Raw genomic sequence first — 16,709 nt, forward strand, 5'->3', positions numbered from 1 at the left:
ACAACTCCATTTTTCTTTAAGCATTTAGTCTGAATAAGACAAGTGCATTACCTTTAATTTCATTTGCAGAAAGTAGATCTTAAAGAATAAGTTAAATGATTAATGGCCTAAAAAGTGGATGGAGTGTCATAACTTACATTAGCATTGAAAATCTCCTATAAGAAAGAAGAATTTTACATATGTGAAGTGTGGCTGAGTGGTATTAAGACTAGCATATCACCTGGATATCTCTTACTTTAATCAGGTTTAAGGCTACTGGTAAAATGAATAATAATTAAAATATACACCTAATCGCTGCCTGTCTGTAGGGCTAATTGCTGTCATTGAAAGAATGAATTGTTAAAAAAGTAATTCTTCATTGGAGCTATCTCTCCTGTATCATTGGTGGCCTATTTTTAGTACCTATAGAAGTCATGATTTTTGAATTTATTAGGAGCTGTGATGAATGATAAAACAAATCATCCATTTACATATCTTGACACTGCTTTCGAGAATACTTATTTCTTACAGGCAAGTGTCACATTGTATATAAAAGCTGGTTAATTGTGTGCTAATCTTCTGTATTATCTCCAGCTCTCTGATGTAGTGTTCTATCAGTAGTTAATATTAATTTTACTTATTTCAAATGAATGTAATACTTCATAAAAATTCTACTTCTTTTATAATTTCTACCATCTTACATTTGCAATTTCACATTCAGCTGTTAATTAAAATTATACATGCAAATTGTAAAATGTATGATGCTTTACTACTTTAAACCTTAAAGCCTTTGTGAAATACTTCCATTTTAACCATTTTTACTAAAAAAGTTACATTACTGGGTAGTGTGTTTGTTTTCTTTTTTTTTTTTTTTTTTCCATCGAGTTCAATAGTTTCATTGATCTACTGTTTCTTACAAAAATCTGCCATGCTTTGTGAACTTCACTTTCTAATCTCATACAGCAACCCTTCCTTTATGTTGTTCCTGCTCTCCCTGGTCCCAGAACAGTAGGGTTGCCTTGACAAATCTATTCAAAAGCCATTCCTCGCCCTTTATTGGTGGGGACTGAAGCCTTTGAAATTCTCTCCTCACTGCAACACAGCTGACATCTTCTTCCAGACAGAATGAATTAAGGAAATACAATAAGACACTTGATCTACCAGTCAAGGATCTTTCCACAGTGAGGACGGACTCCATGGTGCACAACTAGGGCAGCAAGCATCTACAAATACACAATACATGCTTGTTTACCCGAATAGCAATCGTCCATTTTTACAATCATGATTGATGGGATGATTTTTTAGGAATCTGTCGGAAAATCCATTGGGTCTTTCCAAAAAGTTGTGCGGGGTTTGTTTTGGGTTTTGGTTTGGTTTTTTTTTTTTCCCCTTTTCCTCTAAATGAAGTTAATCAGGTTTTCAGAAAGGGAAAACTCAGATTTGTAATAAGGGCAGCCACGTAGATCTCCTAGTTCAGATGGCAATCCTATTAGAAATGTAGTTACTTTATAATTAAGTCTTCGATTCACTAGATTTGGTGTAGTTTCAGCGTATTTTACTAAAAGCATATTATTTAATACTTCAATTCATAGACTTCTCTGTATAGATAGCATTTGGAGCAAAACATTTAAAAAATTCATGGTAAATTCATCCTACTCAGGAGTTCAGGAATGAAAGGTAAATGTAAATGCTTCCTTAACGTAATTCCCCAAAGACCAATATTTACATCCTTAAATGTTCATGCCCAGTTCATCTCAGCTGTATTTCCAATCATTTGAATATTAGTCGGCTATCTTGATGGCTTTCATTCAGTTATAATCTGTTGTTCTGTGATTTCACAACCATTCTTTCCACAGTGTGCTCCCATCAAAACACCCTGAAAAATTCTGATTTCTTAATGTTGGCAAGAGAGACGGCTCCATGTTTATATCAACACCTATTTAACAACTACAGAAAGGAAAAGATTAAAACGCGCGGTGGGTAATTCGGGCACTGGTTGGTCCCAGCACCTACTTTAGTCCACTGGCACTCCAAGTAGCACTTAAAGACATGCTATTTAAGCACATTAATCTCCTGAATTATGGTCTTACTCTTTTTGCTTCTTTAGAATGAAACTACGATATTTCGTGTGAATAAGTGAGCGCAGTTTACCTTCCACTCCCTCTCAGGGCTGCTATGTGAATTGGTTTGAGTATTTTGAGGTGATCATTGTCCTTACTTAACAAAGTCTGTATTTATTTTTGCTCTTGAGTTTTTGGCTTACCCGGCAATCGCCGGTCTTCTCTTACAGAACTGCTGCAACTGGGTCTCCAGCTCCGAGCCCCTGGACACTTCGGTGGAGTCCATGCTGCCCGACTGCCCCCGCGTCTCTGCAGGTACGTGGGTTCGTTCGCAAAACAAAGACAGCGGACGCGTTAGTGCCCAGGGGCAGCTCGGTTATTTAAAAATGCATTTGCTTCTCAACGTGTTTTAGCCCTTCTCGCAGCAAGATATGGTTGCGAGCATATGGATGCTGCTGTTCTTCGCAGCCCGCTGTTAATTGTTGGGATTATTTTTTTTGCTTTGTGTGGGATTTAAGTTCTCTTGTCGACTCGTAGCATGTATTTTTCTAGTCGTCTTTTCTCTTTGGCTTTAAGAACTGATGACATTACAGGTAGGAGCTTAAGAAGAGTAATAGCAATGATGAAAACTGGGAAATTTACCATAGATCCTTGAATAAATATCTGATTTTATGTAGGCAAGAAGGTTTTAAAGGAGTACGTTAATGAAAGGTACAGCTAAGTGAAATAAGACGCTTTCCTGAATCCCCATCAACACAAGTCTAGTTTATGTGGCAAATTGTTTACAGTGTCCAAGAATCTTGACGTGAGATTAGTGAATCATAAATCATAAATCATAAGGAGCACATGAAATAATACACAGAGACTTTTGTTAATGTGTAATAATTCCAGAAAGTAGACATAGTTGTCAACGTAACAGGAAAAATCTCAAATCTCTGTAGGAAAGTAATCTAAAATACATAAAGCTGTTACTGAACTTTCATGTTTGATTATCAGATTTCCTAAAAGCCATAGGTAGCGTATTTCTGTAGAATATAAAATCAGGTTCAAAGGAAGACACAGCCTATACAATATTAATTTAAAAGCTGGAACAGTGTTTGACCTTGCTCCGTGAGACGCAGTTGTTCGTTTGACAAGTTAGAGATTCATATCTGTCTGGATTTGTGGGGTTGTTAATGAGACCTAACCTTGCAGATTAAATTCAGTTTACGGCAGGATATTTTTAAGGCTTGGAAAATTTAGCAGTACTTTGTTTGAGAGCTCACAACAACCAGAGACCTGTAATCACATTTCTGCTGTGGGTTGGGATCTAACCACACGGATCGTCAGCTCTGTACAGACACAGCGCAATCGCATTGACATTGCTCTTTAGTGCTTAGGGAAATGAAATATTACTAAAATTTTCGTAGATCCAACGTTCGTTTACCAACTTTTTGCTCCTTTAGGGGAGAGCGCTGCATCTAGGAGAAAAATTCTGTTCAGTGGTAGAATTCTTTACAACAGGCTTAACTTTCCATCTCTGGCATCTGCGTTGCTGTTGTGCAAGAGTGCGTGTTATAGAGGTCATTTTAGTCAGGTAAATAAGGGCTTGGGTGGCAACCAGTCGGTATTTACAGTACACTTGCCAGTAATGAAAATCCTCCGTATGAGCTTCTCTTCTCTTTCTTTGTATTCATCCGATGTAAATAATACAAAAGGTATTCTATACAAGAAATCCTAAGTGTTATCTAAAAAACTGACTGATGCTTTCATAGGGGTGTGAATAAGTCTTAATTTTACTTTTCTGTCGATGGGTCATAGTGGGCGTAACTTTTATACTTCACTTAATGAACTCCCAGCTACACTGAAGTCCTTGGCAGAAGAATTAATTTAAATGGGGTAGGATTTCATCCAGTAAAAGCTGTAAAAGGAAAAGCCTGCTATTTGTATTTCATGCATACATACAATGCCACTAGATTAAGATTACTGATGTTTTAGAAGTTCTTGTCAGAGATTTTGGACAAGATTTAAATGGAAGCTAACTATTTCCAGCTTGGTTCTTTGTAATATAAAGACTGTTTAAAAATAGTATGGCTTTATGTGACTACTGCTGAATTATCAATTTGCTCATATGTTTTTGTTTATATTTCTTATACTCATGTCTTATATGGACAACTGTAAGACATTTACAGAGGAACAAGTGAGTAAGTCCTACAGTGTGTTTATGTGAGCAATGACATAAGCCTGCATTGGGGTAATCTGTAATAAATTTATGAACTGCTATTAGACGTAGGAGCATTAGTATTTAATGTGAGAGATTTTCTTTCACTTGTTTCCTGAGAATTGCAGTACTGAAATAGCCCACATTCAAATACTGGCAGCATTGCCCTTGGTATTTCAATGAATGACAGTGAGAGCAATCAGAGCAACGAGACGGAGATTTTTTTTTAAATAAGCCTTTTGCAGAAGGAAGATTCACTTCTCTTTTCTGCTTGGAACCCCGTATTTTATCTGTGTTCGCACGGAAGAGTAAGTTTGGGAATAACTGCCTCTCCGTCACATAGCATGAGCCAGCTTTTCCAAAAAGCTGGCCTGATATTCCGCCATTCAGCACACTGGGATTTACAGGAAACCCCGGTTTATTTGTGAGCAGTGCCTACTTCAGATTATGTCACAGTCTCGTGCTTGCATTTCCCTTAAAAATCACTAGAGAGAAATATATGGCCATCAAACTGGAAAAACAGCTTGTATTTCTAGATAGAGTTGTTCAAGCTTTTGATTAGAGCATTATTAAGTAATTAAAATGTTTGCCACAATTCATTCATGTCTTACTCGGTTACAAAAAGGAATAAATGCACTTTAATAATTAAACGTTGCGGGCCTGAGAGCAACAACAATACAGGAAAAGCAAGCCATAATAAAACCATAATAAATCCTGTCCTCATGGCAAGAGGTGGGGTACGGTGAAGGTCCTGCCTACATGGTCTTTGCGCTATGTCTCAAGGATTTGCTTGCATGTTAGTGTCATAGTTTAACGTCTTCCTGCGACAGGTTATTGTCATGCCAATGGGATTGTCATCCAAAATGTCCTGTGTGGTATATGTAATCATAAAAATCCTACCATGCTGTGTTGAAAGACATACGTCCCAGCTCAAACATCTTCCATCAGACCTGGAGCTCCTGTTGAGGCTGTCTGTCCAACACTACCCATCTGGTTACCCATCCCATATTTATTCAACAAGAACAAGGCATTCTTCTTCATTAGAGAAGAGTCCACCACTGTCTCTCTGCCATTTATCTTTGACTGGGCAAGGCTGTCCAGCATCATGTCCAGAGAAGGCTCACAGCCCTCTCTGACTTCCAGAGTTCCCATTGCACAGGTGAGGTCCTCAGCTGTGACACTGTCACCTCATTGTCCTGGAGGAGCCCTCTGTCAGCCTCCAGACTTTCATCTATGTTAAGAAAACTATCATCTCCTACCCTCTTCACTTTCAGCCGTCGTTAAGGACCTCAGACCTGAGGTCATCTTCTGCCTCAGTCTTAATCCACCTTCCTAATGGCGTCAAACCAGAAGACCTCTTTTCTGTCTCAGAGGAAATGGATCCATTCCCTACCTATCTAAGACATAAGCAAATGCAGGGTGGAGAAAGGTGAAGACTTTAAAAGCAGCCCCTACCTTGAAGTTCATCACACAAAATGGAGTGAGGGTGGGAGTCTTACTGGTTAGGAGATTGGAGGTCAACTTGTAATGTGACACAGACAATGGGACAGACATTTTAAAGACAGGTTGTATCGTGTTACTGCTGACGGTAGTTGTAGCTCACTTCGTGTCCCTGAGACCTTAGAACATTTCTCCTAGTTCTGGAGCAGGGAGTTCACAAGACCTTTAAGAAACCATCCTACTGGAGCAGCTGCTGGGTGGGAATGCCTGGAAGTGAGGATGGGAGAAAGCAGAGCCGTGGATCTGTGTCCATCTCTACTGGTGTTCGGGAATTAAATTACTTTGATTTCAGGCCCCTTCCCTGAACATTACCCCTGGAAAGGTGTTGCAGTAAATTTTGCCAGGTAGACATGGCCTTTGTTTTCCTGAATATGAGTATTTTGGAGTGCCTCGTGGGGAACACCTTAGTGTTTGGATAAGATACATTCCTTAGTTCTTGTGTTTCTGCCAGTGAAAGCTTTTTATTTAGGAGAGAAGATTAAACTTTGCAGTATTTTGCCAAAGTGGATATGCACCAACACTCATTTACATAATCAAATAAAAAGAAGTTATTGTAACATTAGTAAAATGAATTGCCTAATCAAATCCTTTTAAAGCCTTTCTAGTTGACCCCCAAAATCACTAGTTATTCTTTTAACAGTTGCAGCCATTGTAGTTAAAACATTGTAAAATAAGGAAATTATAACATCAAAAGACAAACAAGATGACACAATGGAATGAAACGTTGACAGTAATCAAGAAAAGCTCTATTCACGGAAGAGCCTAGACTTGAATATATGTCTCTGTAATAAGGAAAAAAGTGCAAGAATTAATTCATGTAGCTGAATAAAGTGATCTCAGGCTGGTGAAAGAAAAACAAACTCTTAATTTCGGGGGACAGGTATGACTGCTGCTGGTGCTGCTCTGAACAGTATCCTGAGTGAGTCCTCAGTATTCCCTGGTACCAGACATCAAGGTTGGCTCTGTATGGTATATAAAACATTTCATTTCATTTAGGCAAGCTGACTAAAACTTTTTTTTTTTTTAACTTTGAATTCAGAAGAGGTCATTAATATTATTTCTAACAGACTACTGCAGGTGTTTGGTTTTTTTATAGAGAAATAAATAGAAGGGAAAAAATGGCTTCACAGAATGGTTGTGGTGTGAAGGGACCTTTGGAGATCATCTGGTCCAACTCCTGCTCCAGCAGGGCCACTTGGAGGCGGTTGTCCAGGACTATGTCCAGCCTTCCATAAGCTTCATTGCATATCAGTAAAGAAACCGTGGTCATGGTAATTAGTATTCATGTAAGGTTGCGGGGGTTTTATTGGTATACTTGCCCTAACTTCCAAAAGACCCCAGAGAGTCATGCTGTAACCACGTGGTGTGCCGGATGGTTGTGTAGGGTTTAAGTCCATACATAGGTGAGTATGGAGTGGAGACAGTGGTAGTTGTCCAAATTCAGTTAAGACATGTGTCAGCACCAAAAGGGGGTCCTTCACATTGCACAGAGGTTCAGAATGTGGTTGTTTTTCTGCTTTGGCTTTTCAGATCCTTTTATCTGGGAGAGGGGAAGAGGGGCTGGTGGTTGTTTCTGACGGAGCTTGTCCCAACAAGGGAGCAGGGTTGCAATCCATCACACCCCACGGTGAAAACACCGCCAAAAGCGTTCCTGCGTATGTTAAACACACACGAGACACTTTAAGGCTTGGGGGTTTTTTTAAAGAGATTTTTCGCTATGCACATAACAGACTTGGAGTTCAAAACAAATGAAAGATGAGATTCTGCAGAGCTCACTGAAAAACAGGGAAAAGCTTGTTACCTGCTGGTTTTGAGTCCTTGGCATAGCTTGATTTAATATCAAGACAAGAATACGGTACTAAACAGTCCCCTCGAGACTGCTGTTTTGTGCTAAGTAATAGAATAGCATCAATAATCCTTCCGTGGGGCTACAGTAAATTTAAGTAAAGTTATTCTGGACTGTTAGATCTGCTTAAAAGCACTGATCCGAGAAAGTGAGCGCATCACTCCTATGGCGAGCCCTTCCCTGGAAGAGCCGGCGCGCAGCCCGGCCCCGGCACACGCGTGCACCGACGCGTCTGATAAAGCCCTCGTGGCAGAGCTTGTGCCGCTCGCAGGGAAACCACGAATTACCCCTTTGGTTACGGAGGTGGTGGGTTGTTGTTGGCTTTGCCCAACGGGTTTCTCCTGCCCGTTGTTTTAAGAGTTCAGGTGCACATTTCCGTCGAAAAGCCCCATCAAGCTGCCAATGCACCCCACGCCGAGCAGATCCTGGGGTTCACAGAATTCACAGAATTGTTAGGGTTGGAAGGGACCTCTGGAGATCATCTAGTCCAACCCCCGGTCTGTCAACCGGGAGCGTTCAGTGGGCTTCATTAAATTCGACCGTTAAATGGACTCACGACACGGCGGGGTCTGCGCGCAGAGGGAAATGCGCGAGTGAGGCTTGCGACAGCCGTAGGGAAGGACCGACTTGTTTCTCTCGGCGTTTTTGTCCTCCGCTTTGTTTGCACTGCACCAAATTGCCACTCTCACACGTTTGTGTATCTTGCTCATAGCAAATGAGGCAGAAACAGCCGTAAACTGTATTAAGCACTGAGACAATACCTGGCTCATCCCCCTTAGCAGCTCTTTGGCCCAGTTTACCAATGCTTCTCGTTTTACACTCTGATTGGTTTGGTGAAGACCATTCTGAGCTGTTTTCTGACATTACTATTTTGTGACTGGCGGTAGGTGTCCAATAACCCCAGCAGTATAAGACGTAAGTACAAAACCACACACTTTTTACAAAAAGTCAGATTAGGCAATTTACCGATTTTGCTAAAAATGTTATTTCTGCATTCACTAGTCATTCATGGAGATTAAGATTACAGTAATCAGTGTTTACTGTAAACCTCTTCGCATTTTATGTCTTCATGTGCATGTAGTTCTGTCAATAAAAGCTTTTCACTTAGGAGAAAAGATTACACGCCGGCTGTGTTTTGTCAAGGTGGCAGGCTCCTGTGTTTTAGCTGCATATTAATCCATTTTTAAGGTATTCGTAGCATTAATAGCACAAATGGAGCAGCGCAGGGATCTGAAGTGCCGAGGTCGCTCCGCAGCCCTGCGTCAGCATCTGCACGCGCCGCAGGTGCTGGTCGGTCCTGCGCTTCCATTTCTGCTGCTCCACGTTGTCCGTCCAGAACGGGAAATTATTATGGAGACGTTGAAGCATCAGCGTATCTCCGCCACAGCTCTGGCAGCTGCTGCGCTAAGTCCAACTCCAACTAATGTCTTCTCAGCGCAGAAGTAAGTAGCTTTTTTCCCACTCTTCAAAGGCGCTCTGCTTTTAGTCTCCTGCTCACCCCCGCTGCGGCGGGGCAGCTTTGTGTTTCGCGTGTAGTACCAAGCGGGACGAGGGTGCCTGTGTGGGGTGTTTTGGGTGGTTTCGCTTTACGGTGCTTTGGGAAGGGCAAAATCTATAAAGACCCATTGAATGATATTGCAGATTCCGTTCCAGAACGCCAGATTCTCAAAAGCAAATACGAAAATGCGAGTTTGAAAGTATTGACTTAAGTTACCAACTGTTGCTGCGGTCAAGAGAGCTCGATATTATAAGAATTTCAGTTTTATAATGCATTTTTATAACTTCTTATATGACCCACTAGTTGTTTGACATACCACCAGTACTGTTATTTTTTAGGACAAAACACTTATGTTTGTATACCATTCTACAAAAGTTACCTGTATTTGAGGCAGTACTGATATTAGAGAAACTATTTCATCAAAAATTGTTCACATACTCAAACGTATCTATTTATCATTGCATTTTTTTAGAGCACAGTGAACTAAGAGTGATGTATGCTTGCCTCAGAGTCCCCAAGGTTGTCTTTGATTGTGGTAATAACGAATAATTTAAATTATGACAGCCAGATATCTCCTACAAAGTGTTTGACAATGGTTAGACTGCTGTGACCGCTGCTTCCGATACTACTTAATGTTATCTTATTAGGTCCTTTTATATCCATATGCGTCTACATGTTGGCCAAAGTCTTACTCTAATGTGTGATTGCAAACTCTTGAGTTCAGGGACTTTTTTTTAGGTGCTTGTGCTTCATCTTGGCCCGTGCAGATGCCAGCCAGGAGAGGTGATGCTTAGCTGGTCCTCCGCATGGCCGTGTTGTTGAAATGCTTTGTGCTGTCATTCGTTACAGCACTTGCAGGCACAACAACGGCACAACAAATAATGAACACGTTCATGTTTTGAATAGACAGATGCAACTGTACTGCAGATATCCGAGTGACAGTTTAGACTGACACTTTAAAGAGACTATGTAAAGTATAATTAAGTTATTGCTAAAAAGGCAATCTAGTGTTAGTTCAATCCATACTAGTTTTGTCTGTTGAAGGGGGAAAAACTAGAACAAGTGATGTTTTATCTTCTAGCCTCATGAAAATCCTTCAAAACCAAGTGAGGGTGAGGGGTCTGGAGCAAAAGTCGTATGAGGAGCGGCTGGGGGAACTGGGGTTGTTCGCACTGGAGGAGAGGAGGCCGAGGGGAGATCTTCTCGCTCTCTACAGCTCCCTGAAAGGAGGGGGTAGTGAGAGGGGTCGGTCTCTGCTCCCAAGGAACAGGCGATGGGACAAGAGGAAACAGCCTCAAGTTGCAGGAGAGGTTTAGATTGGATATTATGAAAAATTTCTTCACCGAAAGGGTTGTCAAGCGCTGGAACAGGCTGCCCAGGGCAGTGGTGGAGTCACCATACCTGGAGGTATTTAACAGGCAGGTAGACATGGTGCTGAGGGACATGGTTTCGGCAGTGTTATGTTGATGGTTGGACTCGATGATCTTAAGGGTCTTTTCCAACCTAAATGATTCTATGAGTCTATGAGTCCGTGATTTTGTGAGGGTGGGACTCAAATTGACTTTTTCCTCCGGGGCGTGTCAGAATATGCCCTAGCAGAAATAGGTGTTTTTCCACTTCCTGCTGCTTTTTGTGATGGCAGCAAAAGCTTTCCTTACAGAGTGGCATATCACCACCGTTTTACACCCAGTGCCTTCGCAGCCTCTCAATGGACATAGGCAACACTACATCAGATAGCGCACCTTGCTCCTTGCTGCTTAACTAGTGGGTTAAAGTCTGGTTAAAGCGTGTCTTCCACAGGGAGGAAGAGAAGGCGACAGTCTTCTCTCATTTCATTTCCTCTGAAATACCTTCAGGATCCGGTCCAGCAATCGTGAAACTCTGTACATGGGTCTCGATAGGTTTTCATGAAGTACTTTGTGGGATTGAGCTTGAATGTTAGTCTTGGTATTCCAAGTTGCATCCACATTACTGTTAGTCATTTTTTAAAGTATTTTCTGTGTTTTATCCTCAGTAGCTCTATGAAGCCCGAACTTCTATAGAGAAAGGATGTGGTGCATCAGTGTAATTGTAAAAGCTGTGTTTCTGCTAGAGCTCAGCACTGTGAAGGAGGTTTTCCCTGAGGGATGTAGTCCAAAATTCAATAGCAAAATTTTTATTTGCCTTAAGATCACATCCAAAAGATTTCAGCTTGCATTGTCTGTTAGAATCCAAATTTGCGGTTGGTAGAATTTTTCAAAAGATTCACTTTCATTGGAAAGCTTTTGATCTTTGTTCATAAATGTTTATGGTTTAGGCCAGGAAAGACATTTAGATCCCTTATTCTCCACTTTTTTATATATATATCTCTCTTTGCTTCCTTCCCTTTGTGATTTGTCAAACTATTAAGAGGAGTGGCTCATTCTGGTTTGGCTTTGTCTGGTTTCAGGTTCCAGCCATTAGTTCTAGCTGTGCCTTTTTCGACTAAGTTAAAGAGGCATTTGGTACATTTGCTTTTTCTCCATGTGAATTAGATACTGGAATCAAGTCAACACTCAGTTTTCTTTTGAGAAATGGAAGAGATTGCTTTCTTTAATTCTTACTGCAATTTAATTTCTTCAGGTTTCAAATGCTTTTATACATTTTTCTGTGGTGTCCTCAGTCTTTCAACATCTTTTCTTTGAAACAGACCTGTGTGCATCTCACCAGTGCCATGCGCAGACTTCAAATCTTCACTACCTGATTTTCTACCATTTCATCAGCCAGTGGACACATATGACCCTTTTATCACCATACTTTTATCACCATCGGTTTAGGAGGAGCTTGTCCGACATCTCCCAATACCCTTTCTAGAGGTGCTACTCTTCGTCTTAGTTCTAAAGTAGCGTTATGAAAAGTTGCAGGTAGCTTTGAAAAGAAAAAAAACAAAACAACCAAACAAATAGATGAAATCACAAAAAAAAAGCTGCCGTCCTTCTTGTTAATAACCATTCTGCCCATCTCCACGTTTACACAAGCTTTGCCACCAGTGAATTTATATTTCCTTCCTGTGTTGTAGAACAGCCTTAGGACAGTCCGTCAGCAACATCTCTATATCTCTATTCAGTAGTGGTTTCTCCATGATAACTACGTTTGCCAATTACTTAGTCTGCAAGTTCTTAGAAATATTGAATAATATTGATTTTTAACCTGTTTTCACGAGTAAACAAGAATTCTACAGTTGTGCCATTTGTCCCCTCGTGAATTTATGAAACATTGATCAATTTCTGCTTAATTCAAAGTTTTAGTTGTAATTAAGGTTCGCCAACTTTTGTGGTAATAGTTTACAGCATAGAAGGAGAAAAGAGGAATGTGTCTTCCTAATAACAGAAAGACGTTTTAATGTCTTCTTTGAAAGACTCAGATGCTATACATGCTGCCTGGAAACAAACATCTAGCAAAGCCGCGGTCACAGGCATGTAAGTGGCTCCAACGTAATGACAGTGTAGAGGGTCTTTTTTCCAGAAGTTTCGTGGGGAACCTGGGAAGAGCAAAAAGTAGTTGCTGAAAAGAAAAGGCAGACAAAAATGCTTCGCAAAGTTGACATAATTTGTCCTGCTGCTCAGAATGTCCTGTAGGAGTGAATCAAATGCCTGACAAAAAATTGAGTATACTCTATTTGCATATAAATCCTTCTCAGCTAAACATGCTAATTCATCAAGGAGTGGAGCTGATTTTATTTGTTCAGGACTTATTTTCCAGTAAGTTGCACTGGTTTGAATGAATTACACTTTTGCACTTTAATTATTCATTAATTTAATAATTCATTAATAGACTCCAACGTCAGACCTACAGCATTGTGGGTCTGAAAGGGATTTTGGGCATGCATCAGCTTCATCCCTCGACCCAAGGCAAGAACAAATGCTCCTACATCATTTCCTGACGGATGCTCATCTCGTTCATTCTTTGAATGAACGGGAGACCTTATTGCGGTCTTCCAGTCCCTAAAGGGGTCCTACAGGAGAGCTGGGGAAGGACTTTTTACTGGGGCATGTAGTGACAGGATGAGGGGGAATGGCTTTAAACTGGAAGAGGGCAGGTTTAGATTAAACATTAAGAAGAAGTTTTTCACTTTGAGGGTGGTGAGGCACTGGAAGAGGTCGCCCAGAGAGGTTGTTGAGGCCCCATCCCTGGAGGTGTTCAAGGCCAGGCTGGAGGTGGCCTTGGGCAACCTGGGGTGGTGGGAGGTGTCCCTGGCCATGGCAGGGGGGGTGGAACTCGATGATCTTCAAGGTCCTTTCCAACCTAAACCATTCTGTGATTCTGTCTTCCTTGGTGCACGCGTACAACCTCAGGAACAGCTGAGTAAGCAACAGTTACCCCAAAAAATGCATCAGCCATTGAATAAAGTGGTAAGCACTGAGAATGATTCTACAGCAAATGACTTGCAATGAAAATTTGAGTGAACTAGGATTTTTTTTCCCTGAAGAAGAGTAGATATCCTGGGAGGAAGATCAACAGAGGAAGAGTAAAAAGTTCCAATAAAAAAAAAATGATAACTTACTCTTCATGTCCACAGTACCTAGGGCAGGAATTTATGGACCTATATATCCATTCTTCCATTACTTTTCTTGAGATTTATGTCAGGCTAACTGTGCAGATAGTCTTGTCTAAAATTTTGGATTAGGATTTTTCCCATCTTCTGTAATTTCTCTGCTATTTTAAGTGTTATTTAAAATGAACATCAGTAGCCAGTTAGCTGGGGTATGACTCTTGAATACAAACCCTGCAAGCCTGCTGATTTAGAAATATTTATCCCTGAGAAGATATTGATGAAGAGCAAAAAAGAATGTACTTCATCAAACACTTTGCTGTTTGGGGTTTTTTTTTTTCCGAATAGAGAATAGAAACATATATTGAACAATTTTTTACTTTCTTCTGCATTGTTATTTACAGTTTCACCATCTCCATCTGAAAATCGACATACGTTTGCTATGGATTGCATTTGTCACTTGTGTATAAAACAAAGTTCTTCATTGTGCTAAGTTTGCCAGCCATAGGTTGTTTCTCCTTAGGTACTTTTAGCTTTCCTTATCATCTCTTTATGCCGACAACAAGCTATTTCCACCTTTTTCTGCATCTAGTAACTGATTTCACTTTTTCACTGAACCAGGAGGACTAATGCCCTGTCTTGGGTATTTTTGTCATCCAGCAAACTTTTTTAAGATACCATTTATTCATTTATGTTTAAATATCTCATCTTGGTTAAATTTGCTAATCTTTTTTGTACCTTGAAGCAGGTAGCCTTTCTGAAGCACCGAGCATGTGTGCTCTCTCCGTTCCATCCCACCCAATGTCATCAGGTCAGGTTCACTGGCCCCAGGCAGCCACCCACTTCCAGCCCAGTGACCTCATTCGTCTTTACCCATCACAACACTGCCCAAAATGGTAAAGCCATGGAGACCATTATACCTTTTTGTGATAGAAAATCATTATTCAGAGCTTTCAGAAACTTCCTGTGTTCGTGACCACCACCATCCACCTCCTGAGCTGGTGCCTTCCAGGGTGGTGAAGCTCTGCAGGCATTGCAGAGGTGTGCTTAGGGAGAAACTTACCCCATTCTCTGGTTGGCCAAGGTTACCTGTCACGAACCTCCCCACCAGCATCTCCTCCTGGGCTTTTTTAGCATGCTGACATACAGGCACTGAAGACCCAAGCTCAGATTTATCAGGATTGTTGGGGTAAGTAATGGTGGTTTTAGAATAGAGTACCACACCCTCACCACTTCTATGCACTTGAATAACTCTAAATAGGTAATAAACAGACATTTTAATACTTTAGGCATACAAATTATCTTAACGGCTGTCAGTAATGCCAATTATATCAAATTCCTGCTCATAGCTGTGATTGGGCAACGAACAAGAATCGGAAAAACTCCTAGGAGCGGCATAGAATTGATTTTAACATTCCTTTTCTTTTTCTTTGCCACATAAATTAAATTTATTTGCAACACATGGAGGTTAAATTTGTATCATATTTGCCTTCTTAGCACCCTGCCCTCAAGTTGCTAATTTAACAGTTTTCTGGCTGCTCCATCTAGCTCTCAGCCGAGAAGATTAGTTTCCCAACCTGTGAGATAACCAAAAGATGAGAAACACGGAGCTCTGCGATGCCGTTTTTAGAGGCCCTTTTCACAGTATATTTGCACTTTAAACTTTCTCCTATCAAGGAACATGCCTATATTTGGAAGGCCCATTTTTCTGTTGAGAGGACTTGTCATTTTCTGCTAACCAGTGTCAGCAACTAATCTCGTCATGTTAATGTACAAGGACAGTTAAGTGACATGCGTTGTGATTGTTATCTATTTATTAAAAGCAAAAGCAAACAACTGCTTATAACTAATGTTCAGATGCTGGTTGTTTACACAAATAGTGTGAAGGACAAGGCTAATTTAAGCAGACATATATTCTTACATTATGACATGAAAACCATATTCTACGTGATAATTGTTTGTAATATATATACTGATATTATAAATACTTACGTATTCCAATCATTTAAGCAGACATACATTCTTACATTGTGACATGAAAAACATACTCTACATGATAATTGTTTATAATATATGTATTGACATTATAAATACTTACGTATTCCAATAAATATCTTAATTTAGTGAGCCACATTTAGTAATAAACCTTTTTTAAACTGTATTCCAATTTTCATGTGGAAGAAGGGAATAGGACATTTCCCCCCGCATTAATCCTTTTATCTTAGGTAGGTATACAAGACATACCTACAACAGCTTAACAGAGAAATAATCTGCTGTGAATACAGTAGTCCATTTGAAGGCAAACGTCATGTACTTTTGAACAAACACTGTTAAGCGCCCATTGTTACTCTTAAGGACACAAGTTGTCTCTTTTAGAGAGTTTCATCTTTGTGCAAATGAGGCACTGTGCATAAAAGCTCTTATCACTTCATCTGAGATGTTTATGTTAATATATCATTTGAAATGATACGTTATAAAATACAACATGCATCTGTATGATTTTTATCACATATAAACAAACCCCCCATATATTTGAAGCCTGAGGGCAAGTTTTTGTCTCTTAGATACTCCCATGAGGCTCCATTTGAGTCCCACAGGTGCTTTACAGAGGCGCAGGAGGGCAGACCTTGGCTCTGAATTTGCCTTGCTGGGCAAGACAAAGTTTCCCTCTTCACCTCCAGATGTTCAGTGCCGCTACATCAGAGTTCAAACTGAGTGCTAAACCAGAAGGGCTTCTCCGGTGTACTCGAACACTGGTGCGTGGTGTGAAAGGGAACGTCCCAGCCCTGCCGCAGGGTGCGCGTGATGTGGCTGCTCTGACGGGAGTTTTCCGACGCCGCTGCGCATATGGGGAACCTCAACAAAGTCTCCCAACGCTTGCGCCCCAGGAGCGGGCGGCGCTTTGCAATTCTAGGTTGACTGAACTTCAAGGGCTCGTCATTACTCAGAGTAGTTACATTAAAATGTTTGTTATTTGGGTAATCTGGGGGCAGAGGTCTAGACATCTGCTTGTGCAACTTGGTCCATTCAGTGAAATCTCTTCCCTTTTCAGCATAAAAAATATCCCATAAAATCAAACTCATGTAAGGTGGTGGTTGAAGGTTTCCTAAAGCAGA

At 40.6% G+C, this 16,709-nt stretch overlaps 1 protein-coding gene across 2 annotated transcripts in view; it reads left to right on the forward strand.

Annotated features, from left to right (window-relative positions):
* FAM172A (family with sequence similarity 172, member A) overlaps positions 1–16,709 on the forward strand; it is a 244,126-nt gene that overhangs the window by 169,861 nt on the left and 57,556 nt on the right. For both annotated transcript variants that reach the window (XM_009884330.1, XM_009884331.1), the window contains one exon: positions 2,270–2,354. In XM_009884330.1, coding sequence (XP_009882632.1) covers positions 2,270–2,354 — 85 coding nt within the window. The remainder of the gene's footprint in view (positions 1–2,269; positions 2,355–16,709) is intronic.

The sequence above is a fragment of the Charadrius vociferus genome, unplaced genomic scaffold (genome assembly GCF_000708025.1).
Source record: "Charadrius vociferus isolate BGI_N301 unplaced genomic scaffold, ASM70802v2 scaffold744, whole genome shotgun sequence".
Lineage (NCBI taxonomy): Eukaryota > Metazoa > Chordata > Aves > Charadriiformes > Charadriidae > Charadrius > Charadrius vociferus.